This window comes from Larimichthys crocea, chromosome XXIV (genome assembly GCF_000972845.2).
Source record: "Larimichthys crocea isolate SSNF chromosome XXIV, L_crocea_2.0, whole genome shotgun sequence".
NCBI lineage: Eukaryota > Metazoa > Chordata > Actinopteri > Sciaenidae > Larimichthys > Larimichthys crocea.
The window spans coordinates 16,762,391-16,783,920 of NC_040034.1; the positions used below are offsets into that span (position 1 = coordinate 16,762,391).

The 21,530-nt window shown below is 39.8% G+C and overlaps 1 protein-coding gene across 3 annotated transcripts in view; it reads right to left on the reverse strand.

Annotated features, from left to right (window-relative positions):
- Positions 1–272: 272 nt before the first annotated feature.
- The window catches only part of lrfn5a (leucine rich repeat and fibronectin type III domain containing 5a), a 115,045-nt gene continuing 93,787 nt past the window's right edge, over positions 273–21,530 (reverse strand). For all 3 annotated transcript variants that reach the window (XM_019273033.2, XM_027275185.1, XM_027275186.1), the window contains 2 exons: positions 3,662–3,935; positions 273–2,291 (listed from right to left, as the gene is read on the reverse strand). In XM_019273033.2, the coding sequence (XP_019128578.1) occupies positions 1,371–2,291; positions 3,662–3,935 (1,195 nt within the window). In that variant the 3' untranslated portion in view covers positions 273–1,370. The remainder of the gene's footprint in view (positions 2,292–3,661; positions 3,936–21,530) is intronic.

A 21,530-nucleotide genomic window follows, 5' to 3' on the forward strand; every position in this document is an offset into this window, starting at 1 on the left:
GTTTTTCAGAATAATGACACATAAATGTGTTTGCAGTCATGGAAAAGTGGCAGTTTTGTCAATTAGATTATCTTCTCTAAATAAACAGCCATGCTGTGTGTGTATTTGTGCGACTGTGTGTGTGTATAGTTTTTTTTTTAAACACTGGTGTATCAAATCAAAATTAGTTGCTTTAATTAAAAACTATCACACATTTGTTCTGATTTTCTGCCTCACAAGTATATTTTCAACGTATTCAGTATGTACATAAAACACACGTTTCACATTTCCCGTTTTCATTTTGTTCCTTTTTTTATTTTACACAACATAACAACACTGTACATGTTGTCTTTTCTGTACAGAAGCTTCCCGGGAGCTTGTGACCAACACAGGCTGTAGTGTACCAATGTCAGTGAAAAGCTCACAGGGTTTTAATGTTCTTTTTTTTGTTTTTTTTATTCTTCCCTTTAAAAAATATCAATTTCATAAGAGGTACGTTAAAGTCTTTGTCATTTTGTTACTTTTTGTCTCCGTTTTTGTCTGTCTACATGTCAAGAAACTGTCTGTACTCATCAGTAGGTAAGAAAGGCTATGTGTGAAATCTTTCTCTTCCTTTGTTTGTCCTCTTCGTCTTAATCCCTCGTTTGTGGAGTGTGGCTGAGTCCTAGATCCAGTTATATCATCTGTCAGAGGGTCTGTTAGTGCAAAAGAAGGCACCGACTGCTGTTCTCTTGCCACGGTATGGACACACACTTCCTGTGGGCCTGTGAGTGTAAGAATGCTGTGCTTTTCAGTTCTTGTAATCTTTTTTTATTCCTCTTTTTTTTTTTCCTGTAATATTTCCCTTTCCGTGGTATTTTCAGGTGATCGTGAATCGGGAAATGATGTGGCGAGCCCATTGTCTTGTTTTCTTTTGTGCTATAAAGTGGAACCAACGAGACAACTTGAGGACGCTACGAGACAAGGCGAGTTATCCACTCACTGAATGACAGATTGAAAAACTGACAAGAAACTGTAAAAGTGAAAAAAATAATAATTATAATAACTGTAAACTGAATACAGAATTGTGGAGGAAAAGTATGAAAACAATAGAAAAAATGTCAGGCCAATAAAGAAAAAGTCACACTTTCACCCTGAAACACATGATCATCACCTCACATGTCTATAAACAAAGGTTCCAACATGAACACACACATACACACAAAAAAACACACAACACACACACTGTGTCATATGTCACAAACACACCTTTGTTTGTTAGCTTCACTCACACACCTCTAAACAAATTCAAACTAACACACACACACATAACCGCAGGCACACACTCATACAAAAGATGAACAATAATGAATAAACCAAAGTTTATTTGATGGTTGCTGTATGGTTCCAGTTCAAACCGTGCTTTCTAAGATCCAGTCCGACTCACACCGCCCTTTGTCCGAGTCTCCATCCCCGTCTTTCGGGAGAAGCATCCCGCTCATTGATTGGCTCCTTTTGTTCCGCATTATGCGCCCTAATTTGGGCGCTCCTCCTCCCTGATGGAACGAGTGAGTCTTTGAGCCACCTCCTTCGCTGAGCGAGTACCTCCTCCTCGCCCTGCTCCTCCCTCCCTCATCCACAGGGAGAGTCTGGTACTTGGCGGAGGAGGAGCCGCGAGGAGCCCTGCGCAGGATGGGCGTCTCTCTAAATCGGATGGAGGGGACGGGACTCGGGGTGCCAAGAGGGCTGGAGAAAGGGGATGGGACATAGGGTGGTGGGGTTTGGTTGAGAGAGGTGGAGTTGTTGCGGTTGGTGTTGAGATTCTCCAGAGGGGGGGAGCAGGGGAGGAGAGCAGAGGAGGCGGCGGAGGAGGAGGAGGAGGAAGGAGGGCGAGGGGAGGAGGCGAGGAGGTTTTCGGGAGTAGCCGAGGTGTTCGAGCAAGCCGAGCCTGGCTTACTTGGAGCGGGCTTCCGCTTTGGCTTGGTCAGTGAACCGGTGGTGGGTGACGAGACGCCAGCTTGAGCTCTCTCTTCACCTGCTTTCTCCCGTTCCTCAGCCCAAGGCTGGCTGAGAATTGACGTAGCCGTGGAGCAGTCAGGCAGGGAAGAGTCGGATGACTGAGTCATCGTATCCTTGCCCCCTGCTCCTCCTCCTCCTCCTGCTGCTCCACTCCTTTTCTTCGAGCCTCCTGAGAGGTCGTCTAATCCGATTGAGCCGTGTTTAGAGGCGCTGGGAGTCACAGTGCATCCCTGCGACTGCGACCCATTGGTCTGTGAGTGAACGTTGGTCATCGACAGTGAAACACCTTTACTACCCTCACCAGGGTTACACACCTGCGGATAAAACAAATGAAAGCATTGTTTGGTTCTTTCTTTCAGAGTGAAATATGAAGAGCTAAGCAATATGGCAAGAAATATTACCACAGTTATTTTTCATATCATGATATAAATGACAGATAAGCTTAAACATTCCATTAAGATTCAAGGTCTAAGTAGGTGATTAAACGCATATCAAAAATGATCAAGAATTATATAAGGTAAGAAAATAAATTATGCACTATAAACTTCAAGTTAATCAGCCTAGATTCTGCAGCCAGGAAAGTATCTTCTTGGGTCAGTATCATAACATACGAATGGTTAAAATTAGATTGGTTTCTGTGATCTAATTTCTCATTCAATAAAGTTTGAAGTACTATAGAAACTTTTGGTGTTGGTCTTAAAATTGTTCACCTAACCTTACATGTAAAAAAAAACAAAAAAAACAACATTATTATTATTCAATATTAAGCTGATGATAAAAAAAATCCGTATTAAGTGAAATTTTGGTGGTGCAGTGGCACTGTTGTCTCACACTCAGCACTCTCACTGCAAGATGGTCCCTGTGATGAGTCCTTTCTGTGTGGAGTTTATATGTTTTCCCCATGTCTCTGTGGGTTCTCTCCAGGTACTCCGGCTTCTTCCCACAATCCAAAAACATGTAGGTTTATAGAATAACTGACTCTAAACGGCCCATAGGTGTAAATGGTTGTTTATCTCTATGCGTCAGCCCTGAAATGAACTGGCAACTTGTCCAGGGTGTACTCCGCCTCTTGCCAAATGTCAGCTGGGATCGGCTCCAGCCCCCTGTGACCTGATAAGGATCATAAACCCTGATAAGGGGTTATGGAAATTGAATGGATGTAAGTCAAATTTTTATAGGAAGTCAAAGTGGTTCAGTATTTTAAAGTCTAAATTGTGACCTATTAAGTCAAAATGATGATGCAAAGTCACAACTATGACTCAGGACAGAGCACCCAGTAGGCTAGTGGTTGAGGAGAATACCAAATAATATCAATGTCCACACTTGAATTTCAGCTAGGCATCTAGGATAGCCTTGCACTTCTGTGCTTTTAAGGTGAAATGCAAAACAAACAAACAAAATCCATAAAAAAGACTATATCTCAGTTCATATCTCTCATAGCAGAAATAGGCTTGCACAAAATGTCACTGAGAAATGATAATCATGCAAGAATATATAGAATCAATGGTATTTGGTTGGATGCTGCGATATATTGTATCTTAAATGGTTAAAAATGTTTAGGTAATTGGGTTATCAGTATTAGACCAGGCTAGCATACCGCCACAATGTGAATGAAACCAATCTTCCCACTCTCTTATTCTCCTTTCTGGCCCAAGTGGATTTAGCGAGCCAAACAGAGACCCACCTTGTACCGTATCATTAGGATGATGATGAAAACGAGCACAGAGGCCACTATTATCCCTCCGATGATGATGATCATAGTCCCGCCGAGGAACTGAGACTGCATAAAATGACACCTCATGTACTCTGACTCGGTGGTGAACTGCACACAGCCAACTACACGTGTCGCTGTCAGAGAGGTGATGACATCATCGTAGATGGCCAGTACACAGAGGTCATATTGGGTCCCAGCTGCGAGGTTGTTGACCAGAAAGTTCTTGCTTGAGGGGGGGATCATTCTGTGAAAAGAGAGGGACAGGAAATACAAATGTTTAATACTTAAGAGCTATGTGTGTCAACAGAGTAACAATGCACAATAAGTAGAGGAATCCACGGGTTAGGTTAGCCTTTGGGTTCCCACTTATATAATCTGACATGGAGCAAAGTAGTGCTGGTGTCAAAAAATGTTGAATTCTAAAGCCAATATGGTGACCCTCAACAGTTACATACAATATAAAACCCTAACTTTTTGGCTCTGTTTTGGTCCCCACCAGTTCCTGAGAAACTCGCTCTTTAGCTGCTGAATGTTCACCAGCCAACTGCATCTGTCAGTGTATGATGGTTCTTTAGAACTCTTTAGCTGCCCTGAATCTGGATGCATTGCTTACAATAAGTTTTGGTTTGTATTGACCAAAAGATGCTAAAAGAAGTCACTAGACTAGAAGTCACACCATTCTCAAACAAGCCATGTGATCCATTGTTAATATAAAAAACAGTCTAACAACTCTTGAAACCCTCCCTAATTAATTTAAGTGTCAATTAACGTACAACCTAAATAATAAATGTAATGTAAACAGAAAACAAAACAAAAACCAACTCAGGATGATTGAGAATCAATGCACTTAGCTCCACTGTGTATAGCTAGGGTGCTGAATCCTCAAAAACAAAACTCCCAAAGTCATCAGTGGGACAAGAGACTATTTAAATGATTTATTATTGCATAGGTGTTTTTCGACCAGTTGTCCTTCCATAGGCTGGAAACTGGCAACAAAGTTTCAACCAGGCACAAGTGTACTTTTTAACAAAATCAATCTGAATCTCATTTTAGACAAATTCAAAATGTACTTTGCCACTTTGTGTTCAAGCTGACGTTTGTCACATTGATTAGAGGATTTGCACATTTGCCCTTCAGTTTCTCTTAAAGGGCTTGTCAGCTTTTCTGGATTTGCTAATTAAAATGCTAATGATATTCCTCATTAAAACCAAAGGGGGCGACTAGTTCACAGTTTACCACCTTGAGCGCACTGAGAGGAGCAAAGGGCTATTTTGGCCAGGTTAAGCATCTGGTTTAGGGTTCAAGTTAAGTGAAGGTTATGAGAAGGTGTGCTAGTTAGTATAAAGAGCTAAGGAATGAATGTAGGGGCAGGTCATCAGTGTGCCCTCAGTGGAATTACACCACAAGGCTGTACACACAGAGTGTGTGTGTGAGCTTTTATATGACCCCATGAATACTAATGGGACCATCTGAAAGCTGGCTGACCATGAGTGTTCTCCTCTTTGCTGCTCTTAATGTTTTCATCACTATAGTGGTGAACCTTGGTCCCACACACAATCACACATACACACACACAATGCCATTATTTCAGCGTTGAGACACATACAGTGACATTGAAATGTGCAGGTTAATGATAGGAGCGAGTGTCCCCCGACACCTACAAGCTCAATACAAGCAGCTACATTTGTATACACGCACACAGACAGAGATTAATTTCCCTATTATGGCTGCGGCCTTGGGCCTCATTTGTGTGTATTAATGGGTGAGTGGCTGTTTGTCACGTTAACCAAAAAAGCATTAATATATTTGTGTAAAATAATGGGTTTGTTTATTACTGCACATTCCAGGGTTAATGTTTTTCTCGTAAGCTTAAACACTGTCATCCTCTCAAACAGAGAAGCCTGTTTACCAGATCACGACTGTATGTCCCTGGGATCTACATTTATATACAGGATATAAGTAATATTGCATGAGATGGAGTGCTGTTATACTGAATATCTGCACATTTTGTGATTTTATAGGCACGAAGCAGCATGCCGAATGTGATATTGCTTTTATACAACAGTTCTACAAGTGCTATTTTGTACAAAGTGGCGACAGATTTTGATTTGTTTGTTTATCTAATGATTTAATTGTCACCGAGAGAAATTGTTCCATAACAGGACTGGGACTGCATAGTTGCCAAGGAACACATAATCATTTCCTGAACACTATCTTCTCAGCTACTATGTATAGGTCTATATGTCACCGCAGGCCAGCTGCTTTGTATCATGTATGCAACCAGTGAAATAAGAGATTAGATAAGAAAAGATAAGAGAAACAAGAGTCCGCTGATACACGTGACAGATGGTGAATTAACAAGTGTTTTGTGTCTTTGTTCAATTCGGTGTGTATCTGATCCACCAACAAGAACTTATTTTAGTTCATTTATTTAAACTGTTCACCACATTTATATGGTTGTCTCCCACTAAAATAACGCTGGCAGTGAGTTCTTGAGATGATAAAATCCAAAATGTGAAGTCTATACGGAAATACAGTTTACCTCGTTGAATTATATTGATGCCGAATGGACAAGAAGAATTTGTTGTTTTTACGATCACGTGAGGAATTTTTTGCCGTATTTCTTAGGTTAATTCAAACTACTTCTGTCACCATGTTAGAAACAATCGGTGACTGTATCATAGGTTGATATATAGATGTCTCACATAGACTGCCATTAGATATTGATTCAATTAATGGTTGAGTATCCATTACTGACAGTGACTGATCATTATCACTGAATCATATTCAGTTTCTGTCGGCAGTATGTGTGTATTACTTGTAAAAATACATTCATCTATGTGGTACAAAGCTTGTTACAATCTAAGATAGACACACATCTCTTTATGCCTTAAATCATTTTGGCATAATTTGGGCAACAACAAATGTTTTGTGGGTTTTTTTTATGAATATACAATTGAAATTGATTACAAAGCCACAATAAATAAGATAAACTGATGATGCTGCAGTAATGGAATGCCATTCGTCCAAAAGATATTCCATATGATGTTTTGTTGATGGATGTCATGTCAGTCCATAAAACATGTTCTGTGAACTATGTAGTATTTGTATACCAACAAAACTCCTATTCTCACATCACTGCCATTATCTACCTTGAATAATATCTTACCGCTCTGTAAGTGGGCGATAGTTTAATTCCATAAAACACTTCTTGTGTTTGGGTTAAAAATCTATGAATGGGCAGTAATTATGTACATGACTGAGGGTTTGTTTTCAGCTTAGCCATGTATCCGCATGAATAAATGACATTGTTCCTTTTCTCCACCTCAGGAACTTTTGCTTCCAAGAACCCATTAGCTACATGACTCCTCCTGGACACAGCCCACATCACAGTGTTTCTAAACAAAACCCATCCAACTGGACTCTCTGGCCAACGAAACTCAAATTGCATAGCTAGTTTTCATTGTCAACGTGTAAGCTAAGCTGTCATCATCTATAATTCATAGATACAAGGAACAATCAAGATATTGATCATGTGTTTGTACTGTTTTGCTTCATGCTGCGTTCACAAAATACATTTTCATGCAAATGAGTGGATTTTCTTTTTTGTTTTGCATACGATTATTTCTTGAGCCGTTAGCAGTGTGAACTCATCCAGACTGACTCATTCATTGTGGCTAATTTCTTTGTGTCTGAGCTGGATCTTGCTGCCAGTATTTGAAGCCCTACAGTGGGCAGATGATTGCCTTGGCCGAGACTATTACACTAATCTATCTACTCTGTTCTGCCAAGCCCTCAGCCCAGGGCGCCTGTGTCTGTGTGTGTGTTTCTTGGTTTCATTACACTTTCATTACACAAGAGAAAGTGTCTGTATGTATGCTCCTCTATGGGGATCCCTTTGGGTACTTATGCCTATCTGCAGTATATATGTATTTACTATACATGCATGTGTGTGAGTTCTATTGCAGTCCTCTATCCTCCCATGGCAGCCTCCTCTTCCCAGTGGCTGTCACCATGTCTGGCCTGCTGCCAACATTCATCACTCTACATGCTGCTAAACCGCATCATTGTGTGGGCACATGCACGAATGTGAGCGCACATGGGTTTGTGTGCATGTTATTCAACTCTAGCTTTTCTCACTCAAGCTACGGACAAAGCCAGGAGGACAATGTAATCTCCATTAGTTGCAGTCATCTTTTAGACTCAAGACAAATGGTTGCCTCCATGCACAGTAAACTATGATACCAGATTGTTCTATTTCAGGCCATTTCACTTGATTAAATATTGGACAAAGCCTTAGAGGCCACAAACATATATTATTCCAGGAGGGAATTTATGGCAATGTTTCAACAGACAAGAACAAGGATTCCAGGTCGAGCTGGAGCCATGCGATAAGGGACTAGGACTTCTAATAACTCAGCTGTAGTTCCCCTGTAATAGCAGAGCCCAGTCAGACCATTTGTGACAACAACTTCCAATGTTTGCAAATGATATTCACTGCTCTGGGCTAGCTCATTATTTCATGTTGCTGCAGGGGAATATTGTTTTTTTCATAAGGTGAGTGGAAGTTGTCCAGTTTTGAAAAAAAAAAAAGAGTTTGCTGTTCTGGATTAAACTTTTGTTTTCACTTGGGAACATGTGATATCCAGGAGTTGGATTCACCGATTTGTATGGTAAATATAAAGTCACTGGATAACCAGCTACTGGTGGTACCTTAATGTTTTCCAAACAGACAACAAATAAGTCTGTTTCTCTTTTAAAAGAACACCATCTGCTAAATATTTCCTTTATCACAAGGTAGATGTTTCACAATGTGATATCTGACAACTTAATAGCTGGATGTACTTTTATTTTAAATAAAAGACAACTGACGAATGGCGAAACTTTTTCTGCTGATGAAAAACACGAGATGTGATCAAATGTACCAGAACAAGCTACTTATGGTGAAAACTCCTGTTTCCACAATCAATAGTGAGCTTCGAACAACATACCCCAAAACCTAGATAATAAAGCTGTTTCAGAAGAATGTAAAATTGTGCAAAAATTGTGTTGGCTCTTCTAGTATATATTACAACTACCCACCCACATTAGAAAGAACATTGTAAAACTGCACAGCAGTATTGCCCAAACAGGGACCAAAATGTGGGTCACAGATATCTAGGTTGTCCAATTATTGCAGAAAATAGTACTCAGTGCTTCTGGCTAAATCCTCCCATGCTACCGTGATGCAAGCTTGTCTAAATAAAATAGCCTGAGATAACTTTGTCAGATAAGTCAGCAAAGCACACAAAAACAGATGTGGGGTCAAAAAAAACAACAACCACTTTTCTTTACAGTGCACTTTTTAAACGTGTTATCCACACATTTTCACATTTTTGCTATTTTATAATAATACAATAAGCTGTATCATGAAATGTAATGATACAGCTTATTATATTATGTATGACTCAACAATTAAGCAAACAGTCTCACATGAGGCACATGGGTAAAATCAGACCAGTTAAGAATAACTGGTTTCTAAGCACAAAGAGAAGAGGATTAATGGTAGTTCAACTCCTGCACCATTACTGTTGACCTCAAAGCTAATGTGGCTTACACAGAAGATGGCACAATGCCATGCTAATAGGTCTGAGTCTCTCAGGCAGATAGAAAACATTGCAGAAGCTAGCTTCTTATCTCTGTTTTACCATGCATAATGCCCCTGATGGCAGAGCTAATGCTTAACAAGCACTCACACAGTTTGTAGTCAGAGGTGGAACAGAGATTTTGAAGTGAGCTCTGCTAACACCTCCCCAGCCATTTTTATCCATTAGACCCAAAATCAGAAAGAACACTGAAAAAGTCAATATCAGCCCCCGAGCTAGTAGTCTAGCAATGCTTTCATAGTTTTATCATGAAGTTAAACACTGGTGGTAACATCTCATGAGATTATGTTAATATCGTGCCCCCAAACAGTGCAATATATAGTGTTACCGATCCCAACAACACAGATTAATACTTCATTTAAATATCAGTGTGTAAACAATATCCAGACACTATAACTATCCCCACCCTTTGATTTGCGTCACTTATCATGATCATCACACATTAAAATAACTGAGAGGGGAAAAAATAATAACTTGAAAGTTCTTTATGTGAAATATTCCTTTCAAGAAGTCCTCTTTTATCAGTGAAATTAGATGTTGAGAACAACAAACATTTGTTTCATCTTATCAGTTAATATTAGAATTGTTCAAGGTGAAGCAGGGTATAGTTGCCATTTTGGGTGTTTTAGGAAATTATGGGATAATGAGTTACTGCTTCCAGACACTATAAATAAATAAAAGATCTAATGAAACAAAGTTTAGTTTTGAAATGAATATAATTAACATGCCTAGAATTGCAGATCAAATTGAGTTTTACAACTGAAAGAGTCAAAGACATTCGGATGGAAAAGACAAAAACTTAAAGCTTTTCTAGCTTGTAGTGTTGAAGCAACAGAAAATTATCAACCAACTCTCCAACCCCAACTCAACCAACAAGGTAGTGAGCAGGTTTTCAGCAGAAACCCAGCACCAAACAGCAGACTGGAAAGGTTATACTGACTGTGGTAAACATAGCAGAGCAATTATCAGGAGTTATCGGCAACAGAAACATGACCCCAAATAAATGCTTATGCTCCGTGACTACTGGATATGTAAATAGGCAACATCAAAAGGGGATAATACGCCAGTGTTGTGTTGGTTATTAGAGTTTCAGATGAAGTTATATTTGAATTTAAGTCATTTACATAAAGCATGTGAAAAACAAAAGGACCTCCATTTAAAATTATGTAAAACAGTGACAGCAGGTCCATTTCTTTATTCCTCCCTTAACTCAACCAGTCACTGTGAATGGACTTTTCTTTGCCTGTCGACACTATAACATATAAATACAAGTGAATTGAATTTAAATGTTGCGATTTATCAAACTAAAGCATTTGGAGGTTTTTGTTTCAAAAATATACATTTAATGACAATTCAGTAAATCATACTAGTCTGTGATCTCAGGAATAAAGACAAGCAGCCGAGGCTCTTATTTTAACATCTTCAGTTCCTTATTCTAGGCTCCACACTTAGCAAGGTCTCATTACTGCTGAGCTCAGTGCAAACGAGCACAGCAAAGTAGATGTCAAAGTGCCATGCAACGAAAAGTGTCCCAGATGCGGGGAAGACGTTTCAGCACTATATGTAGCTGGGTGTAGAGCTCCATCTGCCCAGCTCAGCTCCATTCTTCCTGTTCAGCTGAGTCATCTACATTTCTCTTTAATGCTAAGGTTGGCTCCTTCTATACTTTTTCCCGCCATCTTGTCATTTTTTTTCCCTCATCCGTGACTCTTAAGTCTATTTTTTAAAAATCCCCCACACATTTCTTTCATTTCTCTCATCATTTCTCATTTTACTGTCTTTTTCCCTATTTTGTTCCTTCCTACTTCTCTTCCATCCTTCCTTTTTTCATTTTGTCCGTCCTTCCTAAAACTTCTCCATCTTCTCTCTCTTTAATTTAACCATCATTCTTTCCTTCTCACTTCTTCCCACCTTCCTCCTATTGTTATTACCCTTTATTCTTTTCTTCTTTGTCATTACTGTAGCCTTTCTTCTGAACTTACTACCTATGACTTTATGCCCTTTTTTTACTCCATCCTCTCTTCTAATCTGTTTTTTTTTCATAATGCACTCCATTTATCCTCCCATCTCGTTATTTGGTTCTTAATGCACTCCATTTATCCTCCCATCTCGTTATTTGGTTCTTTTTATTTGTCATTTTCTTGCGCTTCCTTTTTTTAAAAAAACTCCTTCTCATTCCCTCATCTGATGGAGGAGTTATATAAATGTTCTTCATGTTATGTTAGTCTGTTGTTTCCTTTGCTTTTTACCACCTCTTCTTCCCTTCGGTAACATCCGTTCCCTCTATACTACGTCTCTGCATTTAAAACCCCATAGACTACTTACAACAATAACAGCGTGAGACGTTAGACCTACGATATGTTTATGGTGCTATAAAATCAGAATTGGAACATTACGGCGGGATAAAGGCGGATGTTTTTTCATGCCTTAAGCACAGCTGAGCAAGGTGTTATACCTGGGCCGCAGGGACTATTGGCAAGGATAAACTCTTTCCAGCTAGTGAGAGACAGAGCTCGGGGGGAGAGAGAGGGGAGGTGGTGGTGGTTACCTTTTTAAAAGCCTGGATTCATCCCCCACCCCCTGTTGTGAAGCCTCATAAAAATACACTTGCCACACAATTTGCTTGATGTGTAGTTTTTTTTTGCCAAATGGCAACCAGCCCCTGTAGCTCGATGGATCTGCTGGAGTGGAAAACAACCGCTGAAAGAACACATAGGGAAGAAAACAAAACAAAACAGGCAGAGCAGAAGAGGACCAGGGATGAGGGTGGATGGGTTTCTTGTGTGTGTCTTCTTCAGTAACTTTGTGAATGTCAAAGAAGAGTTTATGTCCTACATGTATGCAAGGGAAAACAAGATTTGGCAGATGTTTTGAAGCCTTGCTATCTCCAGGTGTCTAATGGATGAACTACATTCTACCTGAGCCTTCCTTCAATTAACCATTTGTATTTTTTTTTCCAGTGTTTTGATTCATTTTAAAAGCTCCTCGACAATCCTCATCATCTATGTTTATTCAGAGTAACAAGATGAACTCCACAATGAGGTCCAAACCCAGAACATCAGACAACTTATCAGCCAGGCCCATAAGGATCACTGAAGACAAATCACAGTTTTTATATACTGAAATAGCACATTTTTTAAAAAAGAGCTAAAATTCACTATAATATTTTTTTTTCTTGTAATTTTGTTCTTTATATTGCTTTTTTCAAATTCTTATCTGTGCTTACTAAGCTACTGCCACCCTACATTTCAATGCACATACTGAAAAAAAGCACGTGATTACTTTAACCTACAATATACTAAATGGACATAACCTGTGTCCTTTTTATGAATTTGTTGGTTTTAACTTGGGAAGTATGACGTTTAAAAAATAAAACATGGTCACACAATCAATCCAATAGGCTGAAATAAAAAAGAAAACTCAACAAAACTGTTTATTTTTCAGATTAAAAGCAAATGTCTCTCTGCTCAAGGCACACGTCTTCATCAGCCTTTTACACCACCATTATTGTTTAATCTATTTATCGACTAAACAATACATCTCCTCAGCCTATAATTTGTGTAGTCATTCTTTCTATAATCCCAGAATGGCTTGCATTTATCCAGATCCTTAATTAAGGGCAATAATTGGCTCTAAGTCTGAAGAAGATTGCATTCTAAATTGTGGTTGTTTTATGGTTATCGTTTTTGATGCGGACAGCTAGTTTTACCGACATCATCCACGCAGCTTTGTGAATTGTGCAATAAAACCAGTGAGGTGTAAAAGCCCAAAGACTGCATTCACTGCTTTCTCTGTGGTAATGTGGTAATGTTCAAAAGGTCTGCACCATGATTTCTCTGACACCAGCCTTCCCTTGACCTGACCCTGAATGAGGGGTTAACACCTAAGGCTGAGACAAAGGCTGTGTGAAGGACTTAATTGAGTTCTTTACAGGAAAAGAAAAGAGACGTCAGCCAAGGTTTTACGAATGTCAGTGTCGTTAGCAATAAAAAAACATAAGTGCAGTTTTGGATTAGATTCTTGAACACATCTTGCCAAAGCCAAAATCATATGATATGTGCATATCAGAGTAAAGTTTGGAACTAAATCATATATTACCAACATGTACTTCTTTATCAAAAGATCTTTGGTGGCACACTTGAGAGCCTCTCTTCTTCCTCTGGCCTTTGAAATTGGTCAATTCAAAAATATTCAGTGGTAAGTATTAGCTGTGTGTAGTGTGAAGTGAAAAGTCTGTTTTATACTGTACAAATTATGATGATTTAAGAGAGTTCATGTTCTATGAAATGGCTTAACAAAACCCTGAAAGATTCTAGTGTACAGATGAGCATAAATGGGAATGGTCATTTTAATTTTGAGTTTGTTAACTGTGTCTGAATAGCCTGCCTTTTTAGTGCTACATTGGAAATGCTAATGTCAGTGAGCTGGACCTAATTACTGTATACACATAATACATTTTGATTGTTCTACAGTCTAAGTTGATCACTTTAAGTGGTGTCATATTTATATATGACACCACTTATATAGAACGAGAAGAAGAGGGTCTTCGGATCGGGGGGCAACAGACTACCTCACCAACAGACCACATTTTGTGAGGCTCCATCACTGTGTGTCTGACGTGGTGCTCTGCAGCACAGATGGACTTCACCCACAACACCACCCACTGCCACATCCAGAAGTTCTCTGACGACACAGCCGTCGTTGGATGTGTTTCTGAGGGGAACGATCTGGAGTACAGGACAGTCATCAGGGACTTTGTCAGCTGGAGTGAGCTAAACCAGCTTCAGCTCAACACCAGCAAGACGAAGGAGATGATTGTAAATTTCCAGAGGAAAACATCCCACTTCACACCGGTGAACATCCAGGGATCGAACATAGAGGTGGTGGAGAGCTACAAATTCCTGGGTGTTCACCTAAACCAGGGGTCTCCAAACTGTTCCACAAAGGGCCCGTGTGGCTGCAGGTTTTTGTTCCAACCAACCAAGAGCACACAGTTTGACCAATCAACTATCTGAAGACTGAGATCAGTTGATTAAATGAGTCATGTCTGGTGTGCTGCTGTTTGGCTGGAAGGGAAACCTGCAGCCACACTGGCCCTTTGTGGAACAGTTTGGAGACCCCTGACCTAAACAACAAACTGGACTGGACTAATAACACCCACGCACTTTACAAGAAGGGCTAGAGCGTCTCCACCTGCTGAGGAGCGTAGGTCCTTCGGAGTGTGCAGGGCTCTCCTCAGGACCTTCTATGACTCTGTGAGGCCTCAGCCATCTTTTATGCTGTGGTCTGCTGGAGAGGGGGCAGCACGGACAGGGACAGTAGCAGGCTCAACAGACTTATTAGAAGAGCGAGCTCTGTCCTGGACTGTCCTCTGGACTCCACAGAGGAAGTGGGTGAGAGGAGGATGTTAGTTAAGCTGACATCCATCATGGACGACACCTCTCACCCCTACATGACACTTGGGGTGTAAGAAGGAGAGGCTCAGCAGGTCCTTCATCCCTGCTGCTGTCAGACTGTACAACCACCTGCACCACTGATCATGTGTAGTCTCCTGTTCATGTTCATTGCCATTTTTTTTCTATTTTATTTCATTTATACCTTGCAGTTATATTTATATCACTATTATGTCACTTACTTTTTTAATATTATTTATTCTATCGTCAACTACTCTTGCAATAATATTATTATTTGTATCATGGTCACTTTCTTTGCAATATTTCTTACACTAGGTCACTTTACATTACAAACTCTTTTATATATCATGCCACTCTATCCTCAGTACTTGTCTGTTTTGAGGTTGATTGTTTTTTCATGTTTATTGTGTAGGTTATAGATATTTCTGTCGTTTATTGTGTTTTTTTTTTTTTTTTGTTTGCCTTTTCTACTTTTTCTATTTCTAATTTGTAGTGTATGCTACACTTTCCCTGCTGCTGTAACAAGTACATTTCCCCGTGGTGGGATGAAAAAGTATATCCAATCTATCAATCTAATCTAATATAATCTAATCTAATCTAATCTAATCTAATCTAATCTAATCTAACAGCTGCAATTGTGTGTGGTACGTATGACAAATGACAAACTCCTGGCAAGATCACTACTTTCTTACATGCAGTTTAAATATTGAAAATGATGACATCCCTATTTAAGATAGCAGGAGGTTACAGCACGTTTACATTTTTGCACTGTAAACTTCTTGATGCTGAACTAACCCGGGATCCCAAGAGGTTACAGGATGCCCAAAATATAAAGGTTCCATTGTCCTAAAAGTCTGCAAAGGCAATTCTGAGATTTCGTTTAAAATACATTACATATGTTGGAAAATAGTTCGATGACACACTGAGGATACCCTGAACCCCTAGCAGAGAGATAGAGATGAATTCATTCACTCACGAGTTTCAAAGTTAGTCATGTCATTTTCTGAACTCATCTGACACGTTTTCAGTCACTTCAAAATTTCTTCTTGACTGCTCCCACACGTGGGCGTGGCTTCAGCACATTCAGCAGACACGCCCCACAGTCCTGGAGCTGAGAAATACTGCCAATTTTACCTGATTTTGACACATAATTCAATAAACCTGTCTGTATTTTTAATCATTCAAATTTGGCTGCGTGGGTAATAACACTTTCTTCTCAGAACATATATTTATTCTTACTTACACAAATGTAAATGGTAACCTAATTTGAATAGAACCTTAACCAGACCAGAAGCCAACTCACAGAATAAAGATAACGTAAACTTTGTAAACAGCTCACTGAGACACTGTTATTTTGTAAAGTAAAAAATGTGACTGCTGTGATCAGAGAATTGCCACTTTTCAAATAATTAATTCATTGTTCAGCTATTCTTCACTAGGAAATCACTCACATTTCGAAAGTGATTATTTACATATGCTCTTGTCACTGATTGTGCAGTAGGCCTACCTCCAGAATAGAAATACAAAAAAACTGCAGACAGGCTTTAAAAAACACTAGTACTGCATCAGTAAAACATCTGTCTGCCTCAAGTGTCAGCTCTAGCAGTGCTGTGCTGCAGCTAACCATGACCTTCGTAGAAGGAGAGGTGTGTGGGATTTCTCTGCAGGGATCAATACAGAATTAAGTATTACAATAGCAGGGGTATTGCATGACCACAAGGTTAACATAACTGGGAGGATGTCTCTAAAACTCACTCACTTGTCTGTTTGTACGAGAGGATGAATTCACAATGTAATGGAATATACAGACCATACCCCCCAACAAAAGAGCATTATTGAGGAGGTAGGAGCTGCAGAAATGTCAATGTGGTACAAATCAATACACTCTCATTGACCTAAAAGTAAGTGTCATGTCTGTGACAATATAGGACCAGTCCCCCATTGTCTCGTCAAGTCCTCTTCCTCCTAATCCAACTCGTCCTCATTCCCCTTATATTTTCCCACCTCTTTTCCTGCTCCTTGATAATGACTTCTCTCTTTTTGATATTTCGTTTCGGGGGTATGGGGGAAAATGGTCAGTTTACAAAGCTTAGAGATCTACACCTTCTCGAGGCTCATGCTCACAAGCTAACTCCATGCCTGCTTTTATTCGGAAAAAAAAAAAAAAAAGAACAATGAGTAATGCTTTGTGCCAGCCGAGGTGTTGAATAGAATCAATCTGCATTCTAAAGACAATTGGGCTGCAAAATAACACAGAAAACACAAAGAATCAGCGCTTAAATATTGGGGAAAAAAAAACAAAAAAAAAAAAAGAAAGAAAGAAAAAGACGAGGAGAAAGAAAGACTTTGAGTGGCGTGACAGGCTGAGGAAGGATCAAGGGTGGGGTGAAAGGCTATCAAATCACTCCTCCTCCGTGCCCCGCAGGAAGCTGTTTATTTTTGTGGCTGTCATGCTCCCCTAAATAAATACTTTCAACAAGTCTCATGCTAAAAGTATAAATACAGTCTTGTGTAGGAAATGTACAAAAGCTTTGGTGTGCTATTGTGAATAAAAAGAGAGAGAGCATCAGAGAGAAAAGCTATCTTAATGTGAAAAATGATGACGCCATCTTTGAAAACAGACAGCTTTAAAATACGGCGCCGTCTCTCGATGATGCATCCTCTGAATGGGGTTAAGTGCTGATGAATTATGTACAGAGATTCGAATAATATGCCAGGCAGATAATACCAGCAGATTTAGAATGATCACTGTTTGTTTAATTACGTACCGGTGATGTCATAGAGAAATAGCTGAAAAAAGATCTGGATCACACAAATTCATAGCTCATAATAAAAGAATCAGTCCTTTGAGATGAATTTAATAAAAACCAGAGCATTGTCGTGATCATGACCAGACGGTCAGTCTCAATGCTCACCCAGCTCTTGATGATAATGCGTACTGATGAAGTATGTATGGGGATTAGTGTGATATGAAAGGCAGATAATACTGTCAGATTTCCCTACAAAAGCTCTTTGTGTTTGTTAATTCCCTCTTCCCCATTTCACCGGAGTAAATATTTAGCTCAAATAACAATCATTCCCTGCGAGATCGATCTAATCTGTGTATCCTGAAAAAACGGCAAAAGTCAAGAAAGACTAGCAGTGCTCTCCTGTTCAAGGCCGTCCTGGTGAGTCAGCAGCACAGGTGAGCTGCGTTGTTTTGCCAGGTTTGACTGCAGACATGAACTTTCTCACATCGCAGTTTGTCTGCCATCTTTACTTTCCACCCCTGTCTCATCTCCATGTTAGTCTAATTTGCCCTGACATGAACTATCTGTCCCGTGTAATCTAATAAACCATGACATACAGTCTCTACATATGCTCTTACATAAACAATGACCACACATTGATTTACAGGATCAAAGCATTATAGGACCCCGTTGTGGGCCCTTGTACACTCTTGTACCACTTTTGTAGGCCCTTGTAACACTCTTGTACCACTGTTGTAGGGCCCTTGTAAACTCTTGCACCACTTTGTAGGACCTTGTAACCTCTTTAGCACTGTGTAGGACCCTTGTAACACTCTTGTAGCAGTTTGTAGTCCTTGCTTCCTTGTAGCACCCTTGCTGGACCCTTGTAGCACCTAGTGCCCTATTAGCATCCTCTTAGTGCCCTTACAGTGCGTTTGTAGTGTACTTGTAGCACCTAACTCAGCGGCCCTCATAGCATACTCATAGTACCCTTGTAGCGCACAGGATGCCAACAGGATCATTAAAATTGCATCTATTCTACTGTAATTTAATCTTTACAGCTCAGCATTTGGGTAATTTCCTACCTCCACATAGCCATACACAGTTCTGTTTCCATTGTGAGTAAACTGTCTGAACTCTAATGTGAATGGACATGATGTCAGTGATTCTGTCACTCTTGACCGGTAAACCAGGTGAGTCACTTGGCTGGCCATTGTACTTTATCTGGAAATCCTAATGCCGGGAATATTCCCTGGAAGTTGAACTGATCAGTGCTGTCGATGACGTGGCCTCAGCCGCACCACCCTTTTTATCCACCCCTCCTTTCACATCACTTGTCACGTTGCTCCCATTGGCTCCGCCGGGACGTGGAAATATCTGATGATCCTGGATCGGGTCCTGGATGTTTGGTGTTGTTTGGAGTTGGGGAGTTTTATAAAACCAGTTCTACTGTCTGGTGAGCTTTCACAGCAGGGTTGGAGGAGATGCAAGGTAAAGAGCCATGTTTCTCACAGTACTGATGAGGATGTTCCAGAGTCCCCATTGGTGTAGACCAATGTTTTCTGGAGGAGTTAGATACTAGTTTGCCCTCAGGAGAGAGTCCAGTGAATAGCTGGCTCTGGATCAACCTCTTGCTTTACACCTTTAAAGAGAGAAAACCAGTACAGTGGAGGATATAAGACACAAGATAAGTGTACAGTGAAAGCACACATTGCTTAAGAGTGCCCTACCTACTAGGACAAAGAACTGACCTTCCCCTTGTAAAGTACTTACAAGGGAAGAGGAAAATAAATGAAAGGTATGTTTTTTTCAGTTGGCTTTCAGTTATTGAAAGTACAGGATAGGTAATTTACTTTTTGTGGCTATGAAACATCTGGATATGTGAATCAGTATTATTTAAATAAAATAAACTAGCAACTAACCTGATAAATTAAGCAACTAGTCTATGTAATGAATCACAAGCTTCCAGAGCCCAGGGTAACATGTCATGTATCATTTTTTCCAATCATGGTCCCAAAAACTAAACATTCAGTTTACGTCATAGAAGGAAAAGAAAACACTCAACTAGTCACAGCCTAGAGATTAAGGCCCATGACAACTAAACATGTGTTGTGCAAAAGGATAATGAGTTATGTAGGTTTGAGTAATTCAAGCAAAAACTGCTACTCTCTATTCATACTCGTGCATTCTTATAATGAGCTTTTGTAGGTCCATGAATGAATGGAAATGGGTCATAACAGTACTTTTAAGTCATCAAAATAAAGCAATCCAAAATTAGGGGCACAAGTATGATTGGGGTCATTGTAACTCTGCTCATTGTCTTGTAATACAGTGAGTTGCAATGAAAAATAATTCTGTACGCATTTTCCAAACATGGTTGTCTAATGTCTAATTATGAACTAAAGAGACTCCAATTATAACATTATTACAGGCTATTGTAAAGGAAAACTGACAAATGAGAGCAGCCCAAAGAATATTATTTAAAGGAATACAAAGGTATAATCACATAAAATAGGTAGTAAGTCCAAAACTAAAATGCAACCATTTACTCCCCTATGGTTTCTTGGTTTATTGCATTTTATTGCGTTTAAAAGGATGCTGTGAAAGAAGAGATAGGTGGTTGGTTGACCCTTTGATAACTCTCTACCTAACCCCATATATGGGACTGAAGACAAGACGACAATAAAGGAAAGAGAATACAGCTCACTGATTTACTTTACCCCCCGCATCGAAATTTCATCATAATTCCATATTTGAAAACATAACATCTATCATGATTGAAAGTGTGTGACCATAATATACGCAAATGAAGTAACCATCATCTCTCAACCTGCTTGTTGCCCTTGATTTAACTTCGTTCCTCCTTAAAATTTAGCGGGATGTTCTCTGTTTGTGCTTCATTGAACAGTAGGGCATTTCTGTATTCCCAAGAGGCTTGTAAAACATAATGCACAACTACAGAAATTAAAATAGAGTGTGCGTATGTCTGTGTTTGTGGTGTTAGTCCAAATGGGGCAATGAGGGAACTGTTGACTTTTAATCATTGCATGTGTTTGTACTATTTTTTTTTTGTATTTCTCATTAAAACAATGGGTACTGAGTGCAACTCTCTGCCCTTCAAGCACCCTCATCTCATGGGAGTATTCTGTGAGGAGGGGAGGTTCACAGAGAAAACTCCTCCTCAGGAATGGACCAGAAGTATCTTCCAGAGAGGTGTTGGGGTGAAGCGCACGTCTCCAGGTCATCTCTCTATTCAGCCTTCGCAGCCATAGTAGCTCAACAGTTACAGTGGAGAGGGTACCACCGAATGACAATGCAAAAGAAGAGGAGGCATGATCCCTGACGTGGCCAGTACTAGTAGGATGAAACAATGATCACATAAAAAAAAAAGAAAAAATCCATAACATGTCACTGGGAGCTGTTCAATTCACCACTCCACTGGGCAAGCCAAGGGTGATGTACATCAACTTTTACTGCTGCTTCCCAGAATTGAATGAATGATTGTAAAAATCACCATCGCAAGCAAGTACGTAGTTAAAAAAAAAACATGAATTCAATCATTACAATGTTTTGGATTGGTCACTAAGATAGAGAATGCCCCATTGGATGCAATTCATAGTGCCAACGGCACATATTTTTCATCTCATCTGTAAACTGAGCATGGAATCGTTTCTACTTCTTCCATGAGACGTTGGAAAAACTCATTATATCTTGCCAGTTCCTAGTTACTACATGACATTTCTTACATCAGTTTAATCTATACACATAAATGAAATGCCTGATTTGTGTTTTAGGTCTTTGGCTGGTTGAAATGCAAAGCTGGGAAAGACCTGGGCTCGTTGAAAAAGTGGATCTGGTGGCAGCTTTTGCAGTTTATTAGAGGTGACGTCCAGACGGTTGAGCTTCTGGAGGAGGGAAAACGTCCCCTCTGGAATGAAGTCCAACATATTGTGGTCTAAACTCAGTGTATGGAGGCTGATCATTTTCTGCAGGAATCACAGAGGAAAACAGACAGAGGTACAATGAGGAAGTTAAGAACATACATACATAT